The sequence below is a fragment of the Chrysemys picta genome, chromosome 2 (genome assembly GCF_011386835.1).
Source record: "Chrysemys picta bellii isolate R12L10 chromosome 2, ASM1138683v2, whole genome shotgun sequence".
Lineage (NCBI taxonomy): Eukaryota > Metazoa > Chordata > Testudines > Emydidae > Chrysemys > Chrysemys picta.
In genome coordinates this window covers 22,005,542-22,032,786 of record NC_088792.1, presented here as the reverse complement: position 1 = coordinate 22,032,786, position 27,245 = coordinate 22,005,542, and the positions used below count along the sequence as shown (strand labels likewise).

The window sequence follows — 27,245 nt, the reverse complement described above, 5'->3', positions numbered from 1 at the left end:
CACAGCAGGCTAAGCCGCGTGGAAGCTAACACAGCATCCTGTTGATTCCCTCATGAATTCTGAGCCAATCCTGGGTACTGATGGCTGCAAACTTCTCCTGTAGCAGGAACTCCAGATAGGTAGTCACATTTTGCGGAATGGTGCATTTTCCAAGGCCACCTCAGTAGCTGACCAGCCCACTCCACTCACAGATGTGCTGTTCAGTCACTATACATTTGAACACTTCTGTTACATAAACTGCAAGTTTCGCACTAGCAGTTTGGAGTAACATCTCCCTTTGCCAGTTGGGCACCACAGTAACTTATGTCCTCCAAAATGCAAAAGGCCTGAAATGATAGAAAAAGCTTTTGTAGCACAGCCACTGATGGCAGCATTCCCTCCCTAATCCAAGTAGTTTTTCAATTTTCTAAAATCAAAAAAGCAGCTTTGCATTTTTAACTTATCATCGTGCCTGAAATTCTTTTGCTGCCATTAACCAAGCTGCGTCCAGGGAGCTTCTGTGGTCTGAAGCATCCTTCTCACAATATACTGAAGTTCAGTTTATGTCCTTGAAATTCCACAAGGATTTTTCCTGTGCTCCTGCAAGTGAGCTATTTGAGATAACAACCCTCTGTTTCTTGTCCTGTTCCAGGCCCCTTGACCTTTACAGGCTGCAGTACCTCCACATTTGTATACTGTTCAAAAAACAAAAAAACACTGGTTACTAACCTTCTGTAACTGTTGTTCTTCAAGATGTGTTGTACATGTGCATTCCAATGTAGGTTTGTGCGTGCCACAAGCACAGTTGCCAGAAATTTTCCCCTCAATGGTATCCATTGCTTCGGCTCTGGAGCTCTCTGGTGCCATGAGCTCATAGTGCCAGTTTAAAGGGGCCGGCCGACCCCAGGCCCCCTCAGTTCCTTTTTTCCGGCCAACTCCAATAGGCGGGGTAGGAGGACAGTTTTTGGAATGGACATGTGCAACGTCTCAAAGAACAACAGTTAAAGGTTAGTAACCGTTTTTTCTTCTTTGAGTGATTGCACATGTCCATTCCAATATAAGTGACTCCCAAGTAGTTGAATAGGTGGTGGGCTCAGAGTTCACAGACCTGCTGACCGCAACACAGCTCAACCAAATCTGACATTATCCCTGGCCTGCTGGGTGATGGCATAATGAAAAGAGAATGTATGCACTACAGCTTTGCAAATGTCCTGAATAGGAACCTCTGCCAGAAATGCTGCTGAGAACGCCTGTGCGCTTGTGGAGTGAACAGTTAGTGGGTGTTCCACTCCCACCTATCCTAGTTCATAACATGTGTGGATACATGATATGATCCATGAGGAAATTCTCTGAGCAGACATGGGAATTCCTTTCATCCTGCCTGCTACCACTACAAATAGCTGGGTGGACTTCCGGAATGGTTTGTTCCTTTCTATGTAGAATGCTAGTGCACATCTAACAGCCAATGAGTGAAGCTTCTGCTCTTTCCTGTTTGCATGCAGCTAAGGGTAGAAAACTGGCAAGAAGACCACTTTTGGGAGAAATGTGGGGTGAGGATGCAACTGCATCTTATCTTTAAAGAAAACCATATATGGCAGTTTCGAAGCGAGGGCACGGATCTCTGAAACCCTCCTAACAGAAATGATGGCCACTAAGAAGGCCACTTTCCAGGAGAGGTATAACAAGGAACATGATACTAGCAGCTTTAATGGTGAGCCCATAAGCTTTGATAAGACCAGATTGAGATCCCAAGGAGGGACGGGCTCTCATACTTGGTGGCCCTTAAAGAAACACGGACATCTTGTGAGAGAACATGAACCGGTTATCAACCTGAGGGGAAAAAGCTGGTATCACTGCCAGGTGAACCTTGAACAACAAGATAACCAAACTCCGCTGTTTCAGGTGTAGTACGTAGTCCAGAATGAGCTGCAGCGATGACCTTGTCGGCAAGACCTCCATCTGGTCATCCCAGCGGGCGAACCACTTCCACTTAGTGAGGTAAGTGGCCCTGTTAGAGGGTTTCCTATTACCTAACAGGATCTGTCAAGCTTGCTTCAAACAGGCCGGCTCTCCCAGATTCAGCCATGGAGATTCCAGGCCATCAGGTGGAGGAAGCCAAGGTTTGGGTGGAGCAGATGACTGTGGTCCAGAGAGATTAGGTCTGGGTGCAAAGGGGTCTGGGGGTCACCACAGAGAGGTCGAGCAGGGTGACGAACCAATTCTGGGGGAGGGCCATGCCAAGGCTATCAGAATGACCTGCACTCAATATTATTTGATCTGTTGCAGAACCTTGTGTATGAGCGGAATAGGAGGGAATGCAGAGTATAGGTGACCCTTCCACAGAAGTAGGAAGACATCTGTAAGCAATCCCAGGCTGTGGCCCTGCAGGAAGCAGAGCTGATGACACTTCCTGTTGTACTGGGTCACGAATGGGTCTACTTGGGGAGTCCCCCACTTCTGGAAAATGTTCTTCACTAGATCCGGTTCAAGGGACCACTTGTGGTGATCGGAGAAAGACCTGCTGAGGCAATCCGCCAGCCCATTCTGCGCTCTTGGCAGGAAGGAGGCCTTGAGGTGAATTGAATGAGCTATGGAAAATTCCTACAGCCAAATTGCCTCTTGATGGGCAGGTGGGTGTGTGTGGAAGGGAGGGGGACAACATCGGCTGAAGGCACTCCTCCTCACCTTCTGCACTGGATGGGTCCCGCGGTACCAGCTCCTGGTACTTGGCACCAGCCTCTGTACCAGAGTCTGGATAAGGGACTGTCATCACGTAAGGAATGCCTTGACTGGGGTCTCTGCATGGAGGGAAAACTGCCCACGAGTTCCAAAATGGTCATTGCATAGGCACCAGCCAGTGGCCAGGGAGCCAAGTACTCAAAGGCATCGCGTGGCTTGCATCCACCACTGGGTAGGGCCGACAGGAGATATGCTGAGGTTGACTTCTGGCACAGGAGGAGTACGATTCCACCTCCAACTCCAATGACGAGGAATCTCTGCCCTGCGACCACACCGGAGTGAATCCCACTGGTACTGGTGATAGGTGCCAAGGAGAGTAGGACCAGGACAGGGCCATCATGGCCGGCTTCCCTTTAGATAGCAGCATGGGTTTTGGAACTGAACTGTAACTGATGGCCAGCCACATGCTCCCTTCTGTCCGCTGGCACCAACCCTTGTACTGCTGATGAGGGCGGCACCAATAGTAAGAAAAGGTCCCTGGCTGCAGTGAAAGCCTCTGGTGTGGATGGCATTGCAATAATGCTGCCATCACAATGACCCTCCAAGTACTGACATCATCCAGGACTGGAATTGCCAGTGCCTGCGTCAGGGCCAGAGTCAATGGCACCGACTGTGAGCTTCACCCAAATACTTCAGGCAACTGGAGTGCGGGTCACTCAGGGGCATAGCCTTGTTGCAAGAGACTTGGCTCAGTACTGGGAGCAGAGGAAACATGAATAATCTGAAAAATATATACGAACGGCAATACAGTCCACAGAGGACTTGCAAGAACAAGAGGAAGTTCCGGCAACAGTCACAAGCAGTAAGAAGGAACTGAGGGGATGTGGGGTCGGCTGACCCCTTTATACCAGTGCTATGATCATGCCGCACCAGAAGGCACCAGAGCCAAGCCAACGGACACCACTGAAGGAAAATTTTCCAGCAACTGTGCTTGGGGCGTGCACATACCTACATAGGAATGGACATGTGCAATGACTCAAAGAAGGAGGAACATTTCGTGATGAACTTATGGTTGAAGTGCTAGAGAGGGCCAACAAGCAGGTGCCATACCAAAGACAGAGATTTGTGGTTAGAGGAAAGGCCTGCCGAGAGGCAAGGCTCAGACTGGCTGCACAGCTTGAGGACAGAGTTTTAGCATGGGATCAAGCACCTGCTTCACAGATCCTGGAACAGGAATGGTAGCTAAGATAGGATTGAGCTCAGCAGAAAAAGCTCATATCACTAATGACCGTGAGAGCAGCAGCTCCTGCTGCATCAGCCACACCACAATCTAAGTCCCGGTGTGCTACCTTGCTATGGTCCAGAAGCAGCTCGGAAGCCTCAATGGCTGGGTGGCCCAGGCAATCAGGCCCCATGAGTGGCTGGGCAGGGCAACCTTGCCCATGCAGCCCTCCATATTGACCCCCTTCCATTGTGGATGTCTCCATCTCCCTCCCACAGTTCCACATGCACAGCAAAGGGGGAAAGAAGGGAAAGGAGAATGGGTGGCCAGAGGACATGCCACAGTAGGGGGTATGCGTCTCATACGTGGTTTCACTGTTCACACTTGTTCATGTACTTTGTTTTTATTGATTTTTTTCCTGTAAGATTCTGTTGTTACTGATGTTTTGGTGTGGTAATGGCAGCTGGCCTCCCTGGAAATGGGTGACGGTTGTACTTTTCTAATACACGTTTATAAATAAAGTTTATTTCATCAAGAAAGTTTATTGCTATCACTGCTTCACATCATGTAATCAAAATAATAAAGGTAAACAGATTATCATGAATTAGGAATTAGCATGACAATACTATCCCTCAATACAGTTATCTATAGCAATTCAGATTTCAATCACTTTCTTACATCATTCTGTAATACTGTGAATAATTCCCCTCCTCCCATTTCATAAGTGGTCATGTCATTCATTAGTACATTGCATGGCACTAAAATTTCACACTCCTCCCCACAATCAATGAGTCTCCATACCACTGCCACAAACAAGCATGCATGTTCATAAAGGTACTATTCCTTCTCTTCCATTGGGCCATGCAAGTCCATAATGTGGGAGCACAAAGCATCCCTGACTTCTGTTGCCTGAATGCATCCAACTGCATCGAGGGTAGCAATTCAGCGGCCCCTCACTGTCATAGATTCCATTTGGGGGGAAATGGTGCACTTCTGGCTTCACAAAGATTGCAAAGAGCATAGTAATGTGGGCAGTACTGACAACACTGAAATCCAAATGGGTCTGTAAACATTTCAAATGGGATTTCAATCTGCCAAAAGCATTTTCAACAACAATTCTGCACCTGCTGAGAGTGTAATTAAACCACCTTTTGCCAAGGGCCTCTGAAATCAGTGTGGTTTCACAAGCCAAAGCCAAAGCAGATATGCAGCTCCCCAGAATAATGATGGGGACAGTAACTCCGTTTGTGACAATGTCATTTGGTGGGAATAGTGTCCCAGCCTGTCCATGAATTTAGACTCCTGAGCAGCAAAATACCCTGGCAACATGAACTTTCCCAGTGCAACCCACAAAGGTGTTCATAAATCACCCTCTGTGGTCCACAAGGATCTTCATATTAATGTAGCAGTATCCTTTGCAATTTATGTACTCATGTGCTCCTTGAGTCCCAGCTATAGTCCATAGAGCTAGCTTTGTATTTTATTTAGCAGAAATACAAGAAACCTACGGGCCTATCCTATTAGATTAAGCAATTTGCATAAGGCTTTGAGGCCTATGAGCCGTAGCATAATTTAGTGGCTCAACAGTGGCCCTGAATTCTGGGGACCTAGGAACATTGTGCTTAAGGGATAATTTGCACAAAATGATATATGGTAACCGCAGGAACACTGAACTGATACTAGGCTTGGATATTTTACTATAGAAACACTAGCAGATGCTTAACCATGAACTTGCCATGGCAACAAATTGACTTGTATAAGTTGAAATAATTAATATATGAACCTACAGAACGAAGACACAGCAACATTACTAGGGTGAGGAAGTTAGATATGGACAAAGGAGGCTGGGCATTTGTATGAATATCCATGGCAACTGTCAGGCCCTATAATAGGCCAGACCATCATGTAAGGGGGAGAATCTGGACCATCATTTGGCATGACAGGGTAGATACCACTTGTCTTTTACCACCAGATCCCCAAGAAAGGGTGTGAGTAGATGCGAAGAATGGTACAAGAGATTACCTTTAACATTATATTACTGCTATATTTGTGTGTGTTTTGGAGCATTTGTCTCTCTCTATATTGTTCTAATAAAACTGCTTAAAGCTTTGCCCTCAGTGTGAGTGGCATCTCTGTGCACTTCAGGGTTCCCAACCAGATACTGAACTTGATAACCTGAATTCTGTTGTGTCTGATTCAGGGACTAGACCTCATCAACCCCAGCTTTTTAAGTTAGTATTAACTGGAAAATATTAATAGAATCAGTAACCACTTAAAGAATCAGGCAACACAACACAGTTTGGAAACCCCATTCTCTGAAAGCCAGCAATTACTTCAGGAATATTTTATGCCCTCCACTTTGGGTCAAACATGTGACTGATTGCCTTAGAAACCTCCGCCACCACTTTACCCACAGTTGACTTTCCAACACCAAACTGGTTGGCAATGGACCTATAGCAGCGTGGGGTAGCCAGCTTCCAGACGGCTACAGCAACCTGCTTCTGGCCCAGGAAGGGTGGCCTCATGCATGTGTCTTTATGCTGGAGAGTTGGGGTTAGCTGCTCATAAAGCTCAAGAAACATAGCTGTCTATGTGAAAGTTCTGACTCACTGCTGGTCATCCGAGGTCTGCATGACCATGATCCCACCAGTCTGTGCTTGTGGGCTCTGATCCAGAAGCACCTGTCGACATAGGGGGTATCAGCAGCTATAACCAAGCGTTAATGAGCAGAATCAGCCTATTCAAGTCTGCCATTCCTGGGTACTCCTCCACCTCCATCATAAACTGTGGCAGGTGCCTTTGGTGGGTCAGAAAATGCTGCCAAAATGTCCACCTGTTTCTTACAGAATGTCTGCCTATTTTCTGACACAGGAGTGAAAACACAAGCAACAGAAGTTCTTCAGAAGGTGCCTCCTTCATGTTGCTGGCTCCAGTAGCTGGAAACGCACTAATCAAAATGATTGCTCAGCAGGCTGTGTTGATGAGCTGTTCAAACTTCCTGTAATGTGCAGGATGGAGAGTAACATTTTCCTACAGTGCACCACAAAGGGCTAGAGGGTGGCCACATTTTGGTGGGGGCTAAGGAGTCTGGGATATGGTTGCTTTGACTAGGGTCTGTGTGCTGCAGTATGGATGCCAGAGCCCCAGGTTCAAGCCTGAGTTAGAAAATTCCTAATCTAGGGTTAACAATCAGTGTAGATGCTCAAGCCCTGTGTTCTCTAACCCAGGGATAAGCTGACTTGAATCCCACTAACCCTGGGCTTATATTACAGTGTAGACATACCCACAGAGGGCCAGGAGCAATCTGGGCCGATTGCCAAATATATCCTGATGCTGGAGTCTTCCTCTCCTTCGAGTGCATGAATTCAGGAGGGGAATATCTCAAGGTCTCAATACGGAGGTATATGAAGTTAGAAACTTTGAAAGGGGTGCATGAGGCGAGGTTGTTTTGGAACCTCCTCCCTTGGTCTCTCACATGGAAGCTCTGCCTTGTCCAATGAGCCAGAGCTCAATATCACCAACAGGAAGCACTGGTGACCCAAATGTCTAGAGCAGCATACCTAGGCTTCAGTGGTGATGTAGTCTCTATGTGAAGCAGCCTGCTGGGCTTGCCGAAGGCATGGGAAAAACTGAGTTTGTGCCAACTCAGGCAGGGCTAACACTGAGCCCTGGCACTTGATATCTTGGCCAACTTGAGCTTCTGCTTCAAAGGTTTACTCACTCTGAAGCACTTCAAACAGTCCTTCTGTTGGATTTACATGAGTTTCCTTGGGGGTGGGGGACCCTCGAGGGGTTGGAAGTGCCCCCCTCCTTTCTCAGGACCCAGGTTAACACCTGGAGGCATATCTGGCACCTCCTGTACAACATGGATGACTCTTGAGGCAGACAACTCGACAGAAATGACAGTCTGTATTCCAGTGTTAAGCTGAGATCATAACTCCCTCCGACAGAACTTCCCAAACCCAGAACTGCAGAGATGTGATTCTTATTCCCTCTGAGGGCATTACGTATTATGCTGCCTTTTCCCCCACTTTCCCTAGCTATGTGAACTCGGGGAAGTAAGAAATCCCAAGGGTCTGAGACATTCAAGCTGGCAGGAGCAGACACAAGCAGCAGCCTCAGCAGGAACTATTGGACACTCATGGTATCATCAGAGTGCTTTCCACAGTTTTTACTCTGTATATTCTCTCTTCTGTGCTGTTAGGCTGAAGTGAAGAGACTGATGCAGAGGGCAGAAGCTAACAGCCATTCTTCACCTCCCCTGCATCTCCTCTGTCCTCCTCTCCTGCCCTATCTTCCCAACTTCCCTCAAGTTTAAGGACCCTATCCTCCATTACTTTCTCAAATCTTCACTTAAGCAAAATTATTGACCTAGTGAACATTTTGCCTGAGTGCAGCAGGATAAAATCCTAAAAGAAGTGGAGTGAAGATACAAAGGTTTGAAAAGCAGCTGATTATGCAGTGAAGTTTCTCCCTCATATTTACATACACCTCTACCCCAATATAACGCGACCCGATATAACACAAATTCGGATATAACGCGGTAAAGCAGCGCTCCAGGGGGGCGGGGCTGTGTGCTCTGGCAGATCAAAGCAAGTTCGATATAACGTGGTTTCACCTATAACATGGTAAGATTTTTTGGCTCCCGAGGACAGCGTTATATCGGGGTAGAGGTGTATTATGGCAAATAAAGCTCATCTGTTATATTTATATATTAATAGGTAGCTTTTTAAAACACGAATTTCCCATCATAGAACATAAGAGTACAATGAGATGCTTTTATGTATTATACAATAGTCTGATTTTATATTTTGATATATAGATTATGTATACACACACCAAGCCTAATCATTTCTTCACCTTATCATCATTGATATAAGTAGGAATGGCAGCAGAAAGCTTAAGGGAAGCTTCTTCTTCCATTCAGGAAGAAAAGTTAAAATTCTATGCATTTAAAAAAATATAAAACTAGTCTAACTCTACATCACAGTCAGTCACATTTTAAATAAGTGAGGGAACTGAGAGCAAATTACAACGTAAACACTACATTGCTATTAGGAACCACTATGGTTAGCATGAACTATTCAACTGAATTTTAAAAACCTATATTTCCTTAGTGTAACCACCATCTATGAGAGACAAAGTGAGATTGCTCTACTTCCTAAGGCAAAAGTGATGTGGACACAGTATCTTACCATCCAAAGTAGACTGCAGTGGTCCTATTCTTCCCATTCTTCTGACTCTCCAAACATGTCTGGCTGATGGCACATAAAGCTGTGTAACCTAATAAGTTAATAAACCTTGTAGTTAAGCATTTCCTATTAAAGATGTAACTAAATACATGCTTTAAATAGTACGCTGATGAGTCCAAACAGTTGTGTTTGAAAATCTAAATTGTTATTAAAATAATATTCAACTAAAACTAGAGTGAATGCAATGTTAAGATAGAGAAATCAAGAACTCGAAAATCAGGATGTGACAGGGTGAAAGGTAAGCCTTAACTCTGCCTCCTTGTGGTTATGATGTAAAATATGGTCGTAAAACACTGGTGAAATACAATATACAGTATAATTCACACTACCGATTACTGTATATTACATAAAGTAAGTTACAGTACTTAACACACATTCTTCAGATATAGTTTGTTTTTTTAAGTGTCAAATGAAAACTCATTCCTTTCAGCATTTCTGAGAGAGATCCAGGCACAAGATCTTAACAAGCATGAAGAACTGGACCATACCAGAAATTTAGATTATCTCAAACTTTGGGAAGTCTCAAGTGTGTAGATCACATAAAATAAACAGATTTTTTTTATTGTGCACAAGCAATACTACCAGCTGCTAAGAGCTATACAGTTAAAACTGCTAGACCAGTTTACTTCAAAGTTGGCTTGTTTCTTAGATCCAAACCTTCAACTGTTCCAGTTATGCTTGTGCAAATTTTCTCACAGGCATATTAGTATTCCATCTCTAACACACACACACACACACACAGAACAGAGACAACAGACATGATTTTGCTCAAACTTTAAAGGAAATAAAGTCTCTTTTTCCCCCACACAATGAACAGTGAACCTGTGGAACTCCTTGCCAGAGGATGTTGTACAGAGCAACACTATAACAGGGTTCAAAAAAGAACAAGATAAGTTCATGGAGAATAGGTCCATCAATGGCTATTAGCCAGGATGGGCAGGGATGGTGTCCCTAGCCTCTGTTTACCAGAAGCTGGGAATGGGCAACAGGGGATGGATCACTTGATGATTGCCTGTTCTGTTCGTTCCCTCTGGGGCACGTGACATTGTCCACTGTTGGAAGACAGGATACTGGGCTAAATGGACCTTTAGTCTGACCCAGTATGGCTGTTCTTATGTTCTCTTCTAGGGTGAGATCAAGCATAAACATTTTTATTTCAAAAGCAAAGCTTGACTGCTTCCACTACAATTCAGAGAAATCTTCTTTCAATGAAGTAATACTTGCCATAATGTATATTCCGTATAGTGAGAAGAGGCTCGCTATAACCCAAATTGTAATTTGCCCACTGTAATGTATCGAGACAATTTGGGACTTGCATTCTCCTTTCACTATAAATAGAACATTACTACATCCAGGATCACTGTAAGTAGGTTCCACTTTACAAATTAATAATATGACTACATGTAACCTCTTCTGATTAGTTGCAAGACTAACTAGAGATGTTTCAGAGAACAGCAACATATGTCTAGATTTTAAACTAAGTTAATTCCTGTGCAATATCGATGCCACACTCAAGTATTTCTCATACCTCACAGCAAATATCTGACTATGTATTAAAACATCATATAATTTAGTCTTGCACTAGCTGTTACTAGTGCATACACTGCAGGTCATTTCTTTTTCCCAAGAAAACCTGATTCCCTGTATTTGGGAGTTTAAATATATTTCATAAAATACAGGCTAGAAGGGGAAACTCAAGCTAAATATCTAAAATGTTGTGTGAAGAAACATTATTGTTACCTTATCTGCTTTAATGTTTTCTTGTTCTGACAGCCAGTGATTTGGTGGACAGAAATTTCTCCTTGTGTCTCTAGATTTCAACATTTTCACTAAATTAGTGATGACCTAGATGACAGAAACAGTTCCATTAAATATAAACTAGTTCACTAAATGAAGCCATGCAAAGGAAAGGCAATTCTTCAAAGCAAATATCTAAAGAAATCATGTAATAGTGTGTCAGGTTAAGTTATTTTCCCTCTTAAATAACACTACATTATTAGCATTGCTAAATACTTTAGAAGACGGGATTAAGCAATTGAAATCTGGCCATAAATCACCACCAGAATTAGTTTACTGAAAAGTGCTTCCCCTTCTGCAGATCACAGGAGTATCTCTAACGTATAAAAAAGTTATATGCTAAGTCAGGAAAGCTAAAAGTAATCACATCAGCACAAAATAATTTCCTTCTGTAAGATCATTTATTAAAAATAAGACCTAATGCTAAGTATTTATACTGTGCTTATCAAGGTACCTGAGCCTTGTGTAAGATTTTTAAACATTTTTATATTAAGCATATCATATCACCTCAGTCCCATATCCTAAGACTGAGTATACATCTCAGGCTGCCAGCTCCAATTTTAGATTAGAAAAAGTGTTTTTTAAGAACATTCCCCACTTCTTCTTCTCTCCCCAGCACCAAACACATTTTTCACAGATACCAGATACTGACCTAATATAAAAAAATAAAATCAATTATATTTAGTCTTGAAATTGTATAACTCCAATCTTCTCACCAAAATATTATTTTATATATTCATACATATTTGACAAAAATTAAGCAAGAAAGCGGTAAGGCCATTTCAATATCAGATGGTCCAAGAGGATGAGAGTACAGGTAAACCCAAAAATCTGACATTTTTATATATTTATATAACAAAATGAGGAAGCTGGGGAAAACACTTATCCTGGGCACTAGGCACCTCTGACAATTTAAAAAATACAAAGGACACATCAGCAGCCCCCCAAAACCAGAAAATAACCACTCAGAAATATCAAATCAAACAGTACCTTTACAATACCTTTTTCACCCACAAATATCACCCCTGATCACAACCCTCCTGCTCCCAAATCTAGGTACAAATATTTGAAATGACTTAGTAATGTTAGGTCCAAGGAAAATGGAGTATAGAACAGGTTGTTTGGCCATCTTAGCCAAAGTTAGGCTAACTGTAGTTGCTGGGCCATTCCTGTCTCTCTGTGAAACATGAGGACATGCCTGCTTGGGCTTCAAAGAATGAGATAAAGGGGGGGACCGTATTCTTGTACCAAATGTACTAGGAACAGTTTGTTTGGACATATGGAGACTTGCAGTCTTCACTCCCTGTTTCTGTTCTTAACTCCCTACTTTCTAGTGCATGACGAAAAAGCTGATAAGAAGCTGCTGAGGAATCATGAACTGTTTGTACTGTCAAAGAACATAGATATGCATGAATATTAGAAGCTTTTAACTAGTAAAGGGGGGTTTGGGGGTTTTAAGTTGCTTAACTATGACGCGATGGAACTGTCTATATAATCTCACTAGTTGTTGTAATCGTGGCTGGTTCTCTCTGGAGACGGGCCGCTCTCTATTGTTGTGTGCACTCTTCAATAAAGAGCTTGTATTGGACCTTGCTGGTGTTGCCTGTCTCTCACTCTGCGGTCAGACAACGAACCTTGCCGTCTGGGTTAAAAAGTCCCCGACAAATTTGGCGACTCCGCCGGGACTCGTCTGACTCTCCGGTGCGGGATCAGACTCCGAAGCAACGCAGCGCGCATCCTCTGGCTTCGAGGAGCCTTGCCCGGTAACCTGATCCCTGCATCGGCGATAAGGCGAGTTCTGTGAACCAGCTGAAGCCCGTAGAAACCCAGCAATGTCCACCTACCCGTTGAGTAGGATCCAGGTCTTCGGGGTTCGAGTCCCTGGGGAGGTCAGGTCTTTGGGGTTCGAGTCCCTGAATAAGGTAAGCGATCGCCATAAAGGGGTTAGAGTCCCCGGGAAAGGGGTTAGAGTCCCCGGGAAAGGGGTTAGAGTCCCCAGAGTAGGGTTAGAGTCCCTACAGGCTAAATGGGACAGTTTGGCAGCAAGTGCCCGGGGGACGCCCCGTTGTCTCTGGTACTTAGAAATTGGAAGGAAATCTCTGGAACAACCGGTTTGACTAAATCTAAATGAGAAACTTATGCCAAATTCAATGGCCTTCCTTTACTACCCATTTGTCCCCGACTAAAGACTGGCCAAGGTGCAGAACCTTTTCTGTTGACAGGGTGGATTCCCTCAGGAATATCCTGGTTGATCTTAGACCGGGAGAAATGGATTATTTATTTGTATGGTATAACTATAAACCAAAAGAAAAACTGCTTTCGGCCCCAGCTGGCTGTGAAAAAATATAGACAGAGGCAAACCAAAGGCAGTACAAGTTACAGTGCTGAGATTACATTTGCAAAGCTTAACTGTCCAGTGAGATCCAACAGTCTGCCTTTGAGACCCTGGAGCTGGTGTGGTTTGGGGACGCTGAAGAAGCCCCAGGCAGCCGGCCTGGACTAGAATCTCTGAAAGAGACGACACAGGAGACCCCAAGGTGTAAAAGAACAGCCCTCCCAAGAGCGAGAAGTTAACTCTATAGTTGCTAGAGAGAATTAAGCAGTGAAACTTAGTAAGAATTTCTGTAAGTAATCCAGGCAAGAAGTTATTTAAGTGGAATTATTCGACTATGAATACGTTAGTCTAATTTGCTGAAGAACACTCCTGCTGTGTACAATCTGTATTTTATAAGTTTAAGATGAATTGGTATTGTTTAAAGTTGCAAAACCGAGAATACTTTTGCCAGGCACAGGAAACTAGTGTTGTTTAAGGTATTTAGCATTTAATCCTTAAAGTGACTTAATGCTACAAGATTTAAAATATTTTAAATAAAGACCAAAAGTTGTGGCTGCAGCAGGGTAGTCAAAGCCAGAAAAATATAAGATTTAAATTTGTTTTTGGGTAACAAAATAGCAGATAAAAGATCTGGTAAAGAGAAAGAAGGACAGTGCCCCTGGCTCTGTGTGGTCGAGCTGACACTTTGCTGTGGGTGCATGGAGATTTTGTAAGCATAAAAGAAACGGTTACACCTTGAGTAGAAATTGATGTGGCTAGCGTTGTGGAAATTGAATTGTGGAGAGGATGTGCATTTTCCCCAGAACATGTGCAGTGTATATTGTAGCAGAGGTAAAAGAAATGCAAACCTGCCAATATAAGTTGTGTTGTCTTTTTCAGATCACTGTGTGTTTAAAAGCAAGAGTTACAAGTAAAAGGCAATCAAAAGTCTGAAAAAGTTAATTGTGTCCTTTTTTAAAGTAAGAATCTTTAAGCTGTGGATAGCTTTGAATCTGGAAGCAAGCCAGAAAGCATCTGTATTAATGCAAATTATTTTATTAATAAGGTAGAAGCCACTGAAACCTGGGCTGCCTATAAAACAAATACAAGGAAATATGGGGTAATTCCTCTGTTTTGTCTAAAATCAACAAGAGTATGTGTGTATATAAAGGAAATATTTTAAGCAATGACTGACTACCCAGAAGGGGTAGACCTCTGTTCTTTTGTCTTTCAGATCATTAGAGAAAACGGATGCCAGCTGAACAGCATTCGATGTACCATGCATTTACTGGTACAATAGAAATTATTTTTGTGTTCTTTGGCCTGTCTTGTGGTGTTTGTCTTGTGGCCAGAATTGTTGTGTTTAATATTTTCATAAGACAGTCTAGTTCAAAATTAAATAAATGGGTTGAAATAAAAAGCAGATACTTGTTTTATTCAACTTAGAATACAAAGTGTTTAAATAAATCAAAAAAAATGTAATATACTAAGTCTAATACATTTGCTTAAGTAAAAAAAAAAGGCTTCATTGGTCAAATCTTTTAATTAAAAAAAAAATGTTGTTAAAATTTGCATATCAACAGTCTTTGGAAGCAAAGACATGGAAAGTTAACCCATTCCCCATATTGCCCATGGAATCCTTCTGGCTACCTCAGATTTCTAGCCAGAGGGCTGGGGAGGGAGGAAAGCTATTGGACACAAGAGGTTGTACCGAGTGGACTCCTCAAAGGTGGGTGTGCTTGTCCTGGTTTGTTGCTCCAAAGCTCTGTAATAAAGTTATTTTACTGGAAGGGTGTATATGGCATACATTGAATAATAAGACTAATGTACTGTATAATGGCAATGTGTATGTGTTCATTGTTAAGAAAAAGTGTATGAGTAAAGAGTGGAAGTTTCCTTTGTAGGTTAAAAGAAGCCAAGAAAGAAAAAAAAAAAAGAAAAAAAGAACGGAACAGAACGAGTTAACTGTTAAAAAAAAAAATAGCTAGCAAGCTCAGTCCAAAGATAAGATGCTGGCCCATCCAAGGGCACTGCCCACAGCTAAGACTTGGCTGACAGCCAAGAAAAGGGGGGCCTGAATGTGCCCAAGCAGCTGTAAAATCTGCAAAACACTGCCAGGCACTAATAAAATGTGTTAGGTTTTTTCACAGGTAAAGAAGCACTACCTAAAGACGGTAGCAGTCCTGCCATTCATTGAAACCAGGAGACTGAGTCTACGTAAAGTCCATTAATGAAAGACTGCTTTGACTCCATGCTAGAAAGGCCCTTTCCAAGTCCTGTTAACCACCAACTCTGCTGTAAAGTGCCAAGGACTGCCTACCTGGACTCATGCTTCTCACTGCAAAAAGACCCCTCACGTCGGGAGGACTCTCCGACTGATGATCAGCCTATTCCTCCTTCTAACTCTGCTGTGCCTTCTGGACAGCAGGGAAAAGAAAAAAAAAAAAGACAAGGTGAAGTGCTAGTAACCTCTCCCTTGTCCACTGACAGACCTACTGTGCCTTTGGATTTTTTCCTAAAAGAAGCAAAACCCATTACAGAGTGATGTGCTAGTAACCTCTCCCCTGTATGATGCTGAACCACACTGTTTCAAAAAAAAAGAAAAAAAAACACTCGCTCCATTGAAACCACCAAAGTCCAGGAATTCCTGACTACAAAAAAAAAAACATTAAAAACTGACCCTGGTGAAGAAACAAAGAATTATACACTGGCAGGAAGAAACTTGTGGGACCCATGCTTGAGAATGTGGTTTTGATTGAATTTTAGGGTTTATTCTACAGGCTGTGCCCTGTGTTTTGAATAAGTCCTTCAGCATGTATTGCCCTCCCTAATTGGATTTTAAATGCAAAAAGGGCTGTATTAGATTAGCACAACAGAGGGCTTAGGTTATTTCCTCTAAAAAGAAGAGAGACTTGACCGGATCCCTATGGGATAAGGCCAATAGTACAGCAGCAGTTTAAAATATTTTTAAGAACCAAAAACATAATAAGAAATTAGGGCAACTAAAGAAGGCCACAAGCCTTATTTGTGGAGCACAGCTAACCCAGGTACAGGCTAGAATTGGTGAGTTACATGTTATCTCCGTCCTTAGTTCTACGACCCAGAAGTTGCTGACAGAGATGGTATTGAATATCACTGAGGCTGGGAAGGCATTGCAGTGGGATCTAGCATGTTCAGGCTTGGCCCACTGCCCTTACAGACACATCAGGAGTACCATCTGATCTGTGGCCATAAAAAAATACTTGGAGACTTCCTGGTGAAAGTGCGGACATTCTCAATGCTCCTTCCAAGCATATGGACCGGTTAGGGAGGTGTGGGCTCCCACATACCGAATCCTGCCGAGTCCATGGGGAGAATGCATGTGGGATTGGGTAATTCACCGAGACATCTGAGAAATTAGACTAACGCCAATGCCCTGGTGGACTTGGCAACAGCACAAAAAAAACTAAGGCAGGTGGTTCTCCAAAACCACTTGGCTCTAAATATTTTACTGGCCTCTCAGAGAGAAACATGTGCATTAATTGGACAAAAATGCTGTGTGTATGTTCCAGATGTTTATAATGCCACTTAGAAAAGAGCAAACCACCTTATGGAGGTAGCAAAGGACCACGGAGGGAAGCGAATTGAATCCTAGTGAAGTAACCTGTTCAATTGGATTCCAAATATAAGTGGTTGGCTCCATAATGTACTCCGAAGCGCCGTTGTAATTATATGCGGCTTACTGGTCTTGTATGTTATGATAAAAGTTGGACGTTGGATGGGCGCCAAGGTGTGTTCTGTCCAAAGGTAACAAACTCCCAAGTTTACCACTCACAGTAGTTAGTTGTCCCAGGAGTCCCTTCGAGGTACTCCAGGGACAAAGGGGGGACTGTTAGGTCCAAGGAAAATGGAGTATAGAACAGGTTGTTTGGCCATCTTAGCCAAAGTTAGGCTAACTGTAGTTGCTGGGCCATTCCTGTCTCTCTGTGAAACATGAGGACATGCTTGCTTGGGCTTCAAAGAATGAGATAAAGGGGGGGACCGTATTCTTGTACCAAATGTACTAGGAACAGTTTGTTTGGACATATGGAGACTTGCAGTCTTCACTCCCTGTTTCTGTTCTTAACTCCCTACTTTCTAGTGCATGACGAAAAAGCTGATAAGAAGCTGCTGAGGAATCATGAACTGTTTGTACTGTCAAAGAACATAGATATGCATGAATATTAGAAGCTTTTAACTAGTAAAGGGGGTTTTGGGGGTTTTAAGTTGCTTAACTATGACGCGATGGAACTGTCTATATAATCTCACTAGGTGTTGTAATCGTGGCTGGTTCTCTCTGGAGACGGGCCGCTCTCTATTGTTGTGTGCACTCTTCAATAAAGAGCTTGTATTGGACCTTGCTGGTGTTGCCTGTCTCTCACTCTGCGGTCAGACAACGAACCTTGCCGTCTGGGTTAAAAAGTCCCCGACAGTAACCCTACCCAAATATATTTAATAAACAAATGGAAGGATGTATTATATTTTTACAGGAGAACTAGCCTAAAGCAAGTTACCAAAGCTACCACAAGTAGGAATCCACTTTGCCACTTAAAATTATAGCACTTGAAAAACAAGTAGAAGAAATGCACAGACAGTGCTTTCAAGGTATTTCTTGCTTAAACACAGTCTTAATGGGCAGGTGTCAAAAGCAACAAAGAACTTAATGGACCTTCCAAAGAGATTTGTCACTAGATATTAAACTGATAAGAACAGATATAACTTAGAGAATTTTTCACTTGACCAGAGCTCACTAAACAAAGGACCTTTTAATATCCAGTTTGTAAAGGAAGGTCCCGCAAGTTGGAATAAGACTGAAAGAAAACGCTATTAGGAGAATTGTTTGATTACACAGGAATTCTTTCGTCACCTTGCCCTTGTAAAATTCAATGCAGCCTAGATGAGCCATTAAAGTTTTGAGATTCCATTAGCTGCCCCCCACTCTCCCCTTGTAAGTATTCTCACACTTCTTATCAAACTGTCTGTACTGGGCTATCTTGATTATCACTTCCAAAGTTTTTTTTCTCTTACTTAATTGGCCTCTCAGAGTTGGTAAGACAACTCCCACCTGTTTATGTTCTCTTTATGTGTGTATATATATCTCCTCAATATTTATTCCACTCTATATTCATCCGAAGAAGTGGGCTGTAGTCCACGAAAGCTTATGCTCTAATAAATTTGTTAGTCTCTAAGGTGCCACAAGTACTCCTGTTCTTTTTCCCCCAGATACAAAATCTAGAAAAATTTTTTCCATGTGAATTAAAAGGATGTGTTGTTAAAGAAAATTAAAAATAGTTTAAAAGAAGACTACATTAAATTAGCTGGGACTGGAGTTACCCCAACAAAATGTATTGGGTTCTTAAAAATGAAAAGCACAATAAACAAAAATGAGTCCTTTAAATTTGTTTATATTTTTAAAAAACTACATACAAATGGGAGTTTCCTTCTAATAATGTACCAGACGCAAGCATCAGTGTAAGTTAAACTTCAGGAAACCTAGTTTTTGACTCTACTGTTTTAGAATGATCAACTCAGAACTTAGTACAATATAATCAACTACTTAAGTGTTTGAAAAACTCCTGTTATTGATTCCACAGAAAGGCTTAGAATTCTAAATGCATCAAATCATATTTTGACAGATATTTCTATTTCAATATTTGTATCATAAGAAGAGAGGTATTCTACTGAAAGGAAAGAGGTCAGATGGTTCCATATGTCAAATTGTGTCACTTCTCATGCCCCAGTTATGCTCATGCTTAACTTTACTGTGAATAATCCCATTCATTTAAATTGAAACTACTCACATACTTATCGTTAAGCACATCTGCATTCACAGAATCAGGACTTAAGTGTATGTCAGTATTAAATATTGCATACATGTTCTTTCCATAAACATTAATGGAGGTGGAGCGTGGAATACATGCAAAACAAGTAAGAGAAATCCAGAGCATAGCTCATAGAGAAGACTATACCCTATTTTCTTAGCTATGTAGCTATGGCATTAGAAACCAGTAATCTTTCCCCATTTTTATAGAGTTCAGAAAAATGAAAGGAAAAGGAAATAAATATTTTCTCAATAATCACAGAATCATAGAATTATAGGACTGGAAGGGACCTTGAGATGTCTTCTAGTCCAGTCTCCTCCACTGAAGGCGGAACTAAGTATTATCTAGAGCAGTGGCTCTCAACCTTTCCGGACTATGTACCCTTTCAGGACTTTGATTTGTCTTGCGTACCCCCAAGTTTCACCTTACTTAAAAACTTGCTTTATAAAACTTTGCTTTATAAAATCAGACATAAAAACACAAGTGTCACAACACATTACCGAAAAATTGCTTCCTTTCTCATTTTTGCCATATAATTATAAAATATATCAATTGGAATATATATATATATATATATATATATATATATATATATATATATATATATATATATATATATATATATATATACACACACACACACACACACACACACACTATACACTTTCATTTCAGTGTATAGTATATAGAGTAGTCGTAAGAAATTTTAGTTTGTTCTGACTTCGCTAGTGCTTTTTATGTAGCCTGTTGTAAAACTAGACAAATATCTAGATGAGTTAATGTACCCCCTGGAAGATCTCTTCGTACACGCAGGGATGCACGTACGCCTGGTTGAGAACCACTGATCTAGACCATCCCTGACAGGTGTTTGTCTAACCTGCTCTTAAAAATCTTCAATGATGGAGATTCCACAACCCCCCTAGGTAATTTATTCCAGGGCTTATCTACCCTGACAGTTAGCAAGTTTTCCTAATACTTAACCTAAATTGCCCTTGCTTGAAAACTTATGTCCCCCCTCAGTCGTCTCTTCTCCAGACTAAACAAACCCAATTTTTTCTATCTTCCCTCACAGGTCATGTTTTCTAGACCTTTAATCATCATCATTCCTCTCTGGACTCTCTCCAATTCGCTCACATCTTTCCTGAAATTTGGTGCCCAGACTGGACACAATACTCCAGTTGAGGCCTAAGCAGCACAGAGTAAAGTGGAAGAATTATTTCTCATATGTTGTTTACAACACTCCTCCTAATACATCCCAGAATGAGGTTTGCTTTTTGGCAACAGTGTTACACTGTTGACTCATATTTAGCTTGTGATCCACTATGACCCCCAGATTCCTTTCTGCAGTACTCCTTCCCACTCATTTCCCATTTATGTGTGGAAATGATTGTTCCTTTTGCATTTGTACTTGTTGAATTTCATTCTATTTACTTGATCTGGACAAACTGGAGAAATGGTCTCATTTTGAATTTTTATCCTATTCTCCAAAGCACTTGCAGCCCCTCCCATTTTGGTATTATCCACAAACTTTATTAGTGTACTCTGTGCCATTATCTACATAATTGATGAAGATATTGAACAGAACTTGACCCAGAACTGATCCCTGAGGGACGCCCCCCCCCTCCTGATATGTCCTTCCAGCTTGACTGTGAACCACTGATGATTACACTGAGCTATTATCCTGTGGGTTAATAACTGGTTGGAACAGTTTTCCAACCAGTTATGAACCCACAGGATAATAGCTCCATCTAGGTTGTATTTTGTAGTTTTTTTATTAGAAGGTCCTGCAAGACAGTATCAAAAGCCTTACTAAAGTCAAGATACACCACATCTACCGCTTCCCCCCTATCCACAAGGCTTGTTACCTTGTCAAATAAAGCTATTAGGTTGGTTTGACAGGATTTATTCTTGACAAATCCATGCTGACTGTTACTTATCACCTTATCTTCTAGGTGTTTGCAAATTGATTGCTTAATTATTTGCTCCATTATCTTTCTGCGTACTGAAGTTAAGCTGAGTGGTCTAATTCCCAGGGTTGTCCTTATTTCCCTTTTTATGGATTGGTACTCTATTTGCCCTTTTCCAACGGTCTGGAATCTCTCCTGTCTTCCACTACTTTCTGAAGATAATTACTAATGGCTCAGATATCTCCTCAGTCAGTTCCTTGAGTATTTTAAGATGTATTTACACTCATCTACGCAACAGTCTATTATTTGATAAGCTATTCCAATTTCTAACTTCAGCAAAGTATTTTACCTTTTTTTTTTTTTTTTTTTTGAGAAACGTACTGCTCACTTTTCTTTACTGTAAATCAGTGCAAAGCAAGTGTCAAGTCTGGATGGTCTCCTTTGGAAAAGACCTAGTGACTTACATTGAAATCTTGCCAAAACAAGGTGAATTTCAGCCTTGACTGTTAAATTTTATCAATAAATTAGTTATGTGTTTGAAAAGTCAACAAGTGCTGTTTTGTTATTAACCACATTTCTGATCAGAACTAGACACTAAGATATCTTTAAGATTTACATTTATAATTGGCTTAATAGACAAAACACAAACTACTGAGAATAGTATGGGTAAACTGAAAAGTAAATAAGTTCAGATAATTTTTCTGTAGTCTAGTAGCTGTCTAGAAAAGAGTAATTTTTTGTGTACTGTATACACAACTATCATCTTGTATCAGAAGACACGAATTCAATAGTTGCTTGAAAGAAAACAAAATGTTAAGACAATTTTATCATAACCGCAAGTGAAGGAGAATGATAAAATAGGATAAACTAAAAGGCACAAATAGAGAAAGACATGATATAAACCACATACATAAAACATGCTGTCATTCCCAGTAAAATAGAAATACTGGCGTCTCAATTTGTGATCTTTAAATTGAAAGCTTATTTGGTAATTTAAAGACAAGTAATTAAATTAAATTGTGCAAACATATATTAGATCAATCTGCACAAGTTACAAATTCAGTGATGCATTAGGACTGTATTCAATGCTATCAAAACATTATCAGTTACTCTCACTGCTACTAATGCTCATAATGCTCATGCTCATAAGTGAAATGTGTTGTAAAATCAGGCAGAATGGGCTGGATAGAGGCTATCATAGACTTGTAGAATGAATAAGCATTCCTTAATTAGCCCATCAGGTTAAGTGCAAGCATTAATGGGCCTTTCCTAAAGTCTAGCATGACATCTTTCTCCAAACATGGCCAAGAAGAAAGTTCCATTAGCAATATTAATACAAGCTTAGTTGATCATTTTCATTCAATTAACTTCTTTCAATTAAATAGATAGCTTGACAAAAGCAGTGATAAAAGACCTGAAGGGACAGCTGATGACTCGAACTGAACATTAGTGTGCGAGAGGTCACCAGTATTAAACGGACTGTAAATCTAGCATTCAATTTGGAAAATGCATTTCTTCTGCTCCCACTCCTTTAATGAGCAATTTTAGCTGACTAGATGTGTTTGCTGCAGAAATTTCATGGCAAGTCAAGTACGCTTCCCCCGTCCCCCCCGCAACAGTTATATTCTTAGGTTTTTTCCTGCCAACATTCTCAGCTTTCCTTAATTCATACCTTCGGTTTCCCTGGGTAAAACTGGGTAGGAACATATTGGTAGTTATTTAAGAATAACATACATTTTGGGTATGTCTATCGTGCAATAAAACACCTGCAGCACAGCCGCAGATGGCTCAGGTCTACTGACTTGGGCTTGTGGGAATTGGGGCTCTGCGGCTAAAAACTGTAGTGAAGACATTCAGGCTCAGGATGGAGCCTGGGCTCTGAGACCCTCCCCATCGGGAGGGTCCAATCCAAGTGTGAATACCTACATTATCATTTTTAGCCGCGTAGCATGAGCCCCACAAACCCCAGTAAATTGACCTGGGCTCTGAGATTCTGTGCTACGGGTTTTTTATTGCAGTACAGACGTACTTTAAGTATACTGCATTGGACTGATTCACCACTGCATTACAGCAGTTTTCCACCACTAGTCTCGATGCAGTTGTGAAATTGGTGTAACAGCAGTGAATATCAATCTCACGAGCCTGCAGGTCAGCAAGGCACTTACTCATAGAGGCATAGAACTGGAAGGGACCTCGAGAGGTCTTCTATTCCAGTCCCCTGCATTCATAGCTGGACTAATTATTATCTAGACCATTTCCTGACAGGTGTGTGTCTAACGTGCTCTTAAAAATCTCCAATGATGGAGATTCCATAACCTCCCTAGGCAGTTTATTCCAGTGCTCAACCACCCTGACAGTCGCAAAGTTTTTCCTAATGTCTAACCTAAACTGCTCTTGCTGCAATTTAAGATCATCGCTTCTTGTCCTATCCACAGTGGCTCTGGAGAACAATTTTTCTCCCTCTTCCTTGTAACAACCTTTTATGTACTTGAAAATTGTTATGTCCCCTCTCAGTCTTCTCTTCTCCAGTCTAAACAAACCCAATTTTTTCTATCTTCCCTCATGCAGTCATTTCCCATTTTATGTGTGTGCAAATTCTAGCTGAAGCCTAATCAGCACAGAGTAGAGCAGAAGAATTACTTCTTTTGTCTTGCTTACAACACTCCTGTTAATATATCCCAGAATGATGTGTGCTTTTTTGCAACATTACATTCTTGACTCATATTTAGCTTATGATCCACTATGACCCCTAGATCCCTTTCCACAGTACTCCTTCCTAGGCAGTCATTTCCCATTTTGTATGTGTGCAAACTGAGGGTGGAGATGGATGGCAGGAGAGCAATCACTTGATCATTACCTGTTAGGTTCACTCCCTCTGGGGCACCTGGCATTGGCCACTGTCGGTATACAATGTATTGGGCTGGATGGACCTTTGGTCTGACCCAGTATGGTCGTTCTTATGTTCTTATTGTTCCTTCCTAACTCTTAACATTAAACATGTGAGCAGATCCACTGATGTTAATGGAACTTCTCACATGCTTAAAATTAGTCACATCTTGCTGAGGCCATATCAGGCCTCAATTAATACTCATATTCTATACCAACTCCTGCATAAGTCAATTAAAATATGAAACAAACTCAAGTCATCTAAAAAAAAAAGCTACAATTATTTAATTTACAGTCACCAAAATGACATTGTTATTCTGTATAGTCTTAAATGCAGAATTCACATTAAAGCAAATGTTATTTCCAAATTCCACATTTCCTATCTCAGAGGTTATCTTTAGAAGTATAATTGTGAAACAAACTGCAGTCAAATATTGTTATGGTAAATGTCAGTAGAAGAAGGTCTAAAAGTCTTGTTTAATCTGTAACTGAAAAATGACATCCTGTACCTTAAACAGTTGAATCCATCGTTTTTGTTCTGTTTGTATACATTGCTGCATTTCTGTATTTGTTGTAACTCCAACACTTCTAAATGCTGCAATATATTCCTCACGAACTTCTGGCTTTGTTTCTGGGTAAGCCAACTTGATGATTCCTAAACATGCATCTCGAAGGCAGTGTGATAATATTACCAGCTCTTCTAGTGTAAAAGGCATCATTGATGATTGTCTTTGACCTACAATTACAAAAACTACAAGGTTACATTTCTAAAATAACATTTCTAATCAATTTTTTCTATATTTATATAATTATTCTTTTACTCTGTTGTGCAAAAACAACAGTCACACAATAGAGAAAGGAGACGCACAAAGGAAACAAAAGCTACAAAACATAAGTTGGCAAAAATTAATGAATCTATCAGTCATTTTATTATTACAATAGTACTGGCTTAAAATTACAATGAAATGGATATTAACATGCGCACTTAATTTTTGTACTATATACTTAATGTTCAGCTAACAGCCTGCAGACCCAATCTTCATGGTCCTTACTTTACTCCTGGAAGAATTCTGCACCAAAAAACTTAAAAATTCTGCACACAATATTTTTCAAATGCTGCAAAATTCTGCATATTTTATTTATCAAAATAACACAATATAATCACACCAGTTTCAATAATTTTTGGTTATTTTATTTCAAAATAACTGTCGGCAAGTATGTCTGTAACAATACAGACAACAAAAAAGTTTCAGGAAATGTTTTTTGATAAATAGATTCCTTACTAGGAATCTGTACATAGTACAGAACTCTGAGTAATAATTCACTTAAACTACAAAACCATATTTCCCGCACCCCTCAAAAGTAGTGCAAAGGCTTGGGAGAGTCAGGGGTAACGGAGAAGCTGAGGGAGAGAGAAGTAAGTTGCTGGGAAGGAGCCTGGGTGTGAACTTGGAGGGTTGCGGGTATGGGTGAGAAAAGCATGGAACAGGTTTTTTTCAGAGGTGGGTAGGGATTGTTAGGGAACTTCCCCCATGCAGATGCTGGCTAACCCCTAGCCTCTCCCATTCAGGTCAGGCACATTTGCCCCTGTCCCCGTGTGTTCCTGCACCCCCATGTGTCCTTGAACCCCCCGTCCACATGTCCCTCCACCCCCACTCAGACACCCACTCCCCCTATCCCAATGTGGCCCTGTACCTCCTGTGGATCTGTACCCTCTCCCCCCTCCCCATTTGTGTCTGTGCCCCCACCCAGCCTCTCCCCTGTCCTGTGTGTCTATACCCCCTCCACCTGTGCCTTTGTGCCCCCACTCAGCCACCCTGTCGCTATATGTAGCTCTGCACCCTTCCCCCATCACCATGTGGCCCTGAACCTCCCTACCCGCTGTGGCCCTGTGCCTGCTCTCCCATTCAGCCCTGCCCCAGTCTGTCCTTCCCCAGGAGCCCTTATGAGCCCCTGTCTGACCCCTCCCCCAGCAGTCCCACGCTGTCTGTCTCCCCATAGCCTGTCACCTGACAGGCACTGCAAAGAAGGCAGGCTTTTTCTCTACCCTAGCTGGCTGGGAGCTGCTGCTGTGTTCTATCGCCACAGAGCCCTCTGGTGGGAAAAAGGCATAATTGCAGGAGTTATTTTCTGATGGGAGCTGCTGCTGTTCTTGCACAACTGTACCCTCTGGTGGGCAAAAGATGGAACTGCAGCAACATTTTAGCAGAAGCTTTTTTCTGCTCAAAAAATTAAAAACATGCACATGTGTAGTAGCGCAGAATTCCCCCAGGAGTAACTCATGTAAAACTCCTACTGAAATCAACAGGAATTTCAAGAGAGTAAGTTCTGTCAGATTAGATCCTAGAGAATGCTTGAAGCTCTTACCTTCTATAGGGTCACCAAAGAATTCATTATCATGTATAGAAATAAGTGAATGACTAAACAAAGAACTAAAAAGGTAAAAGAGTGGAATGATCCGACTGGAATCTTCTAAAGACATTGGCGATCCCCGTGATATTACTTGAAGCAGTGGGACCATAGACCTTAAAATATAAAAATCAAAATACAAAATCAATTAAATGTTTCCTTTTAAAAAATGCTTTAAGCTTCATCAACATAGTCAAAATATTATTGACTAGTACTATAAAATTTGCAATGTTCTAGCAATGTTGGTCCCAGGATACTCATAAGACAAGGATGGTGAAGTAATATCTTTTATTGGACCAACTTCTGTTGGTGACAAAGACAAGCTTTTGAGCTTACAAAGATCTCTTCTTCAGGTATGGGAAAGGTACTCAGTGTCACAGCTAAGGGCAGGTCTACACTTAAAACGTTGCAGCGTCACAGCCGTTGTAGCGCTTCAGTGAAGACACTACTACGCCAACGGGAGAGCTTCTCCTGTTGGCATCTTTAAATCCACCTCAGCAAGAGGCAATAGCTACGTCAATGGGAGAAGTACTTCTGTCGACATAATGCTGTCTACACTAGGTGTTAGGTTGGTCTAACTGCATCATTCAGGGAGAGACATAGTTATACCAATGTGGGTTTGTAGTGTAGACCTGGCCTCTATATACATGGTGGAAAAGATTGTTTAGCATAAGGAGTTAACATGTCAGGGACTATTCAAGGTGAAGTGGGCAGTTAACACCTCTGTAGTTCTAAAACAAAAGAGGGATAGTGGTTAACAGACTGTTGTAATGAGCCATAAATCCAGTGTCTTGACTGAGTCCATGATTTTTATTGTCTGACAAGGTTATGAACTTAAGATTCCAGGCTTACCTTTTGCAGGTGTTGTGAAGGCTTCTTTTGAGGACGAGGACTGAGAGGTCAGATATGGAATGATAATTTTGTGAAGAGTTTGCCCACAAGTAATATGGTGTTTTTGTT

At 41.5% G+C, this 27,245-nt stretch overlaps 1 protein-coding gene across 2 annotated transcripts in view; it reads right to left on the bottom strand.

The window, feature by feature from the left end:
• The window catches only part of UBE3C (ubiquitin protein ligase E3C), a 179,469-nt gene that overhangs the window by 75,694 nt on the left and 76,530 nt on the right, over positions 1-27,245 (bottom strand). For both annotated transcript variants that reach the window (XM_008162984.4, XM_065582755.1), the window contains 4 exons: positions 26,244-26,401; positions 24,386-24,612; positions 10,873-10,977; positions 9,076-9,163 (listed from right to left, as the gene is read on the bottom strand). In XM_008162984.4, the coding sequence (XP_008161206.1) occupies positions 9,076-9,163; positions 10,873-10,977; positions 24,386-24,612; positions 26,244-26,401 (578 nt within the window). The remainder of the gene's footprint in view (positions 1-9,075; positions 9,164-10,872; positions 10,978-24,385; positions 24,613-26,243; positions 26,402-27,245) is intronic.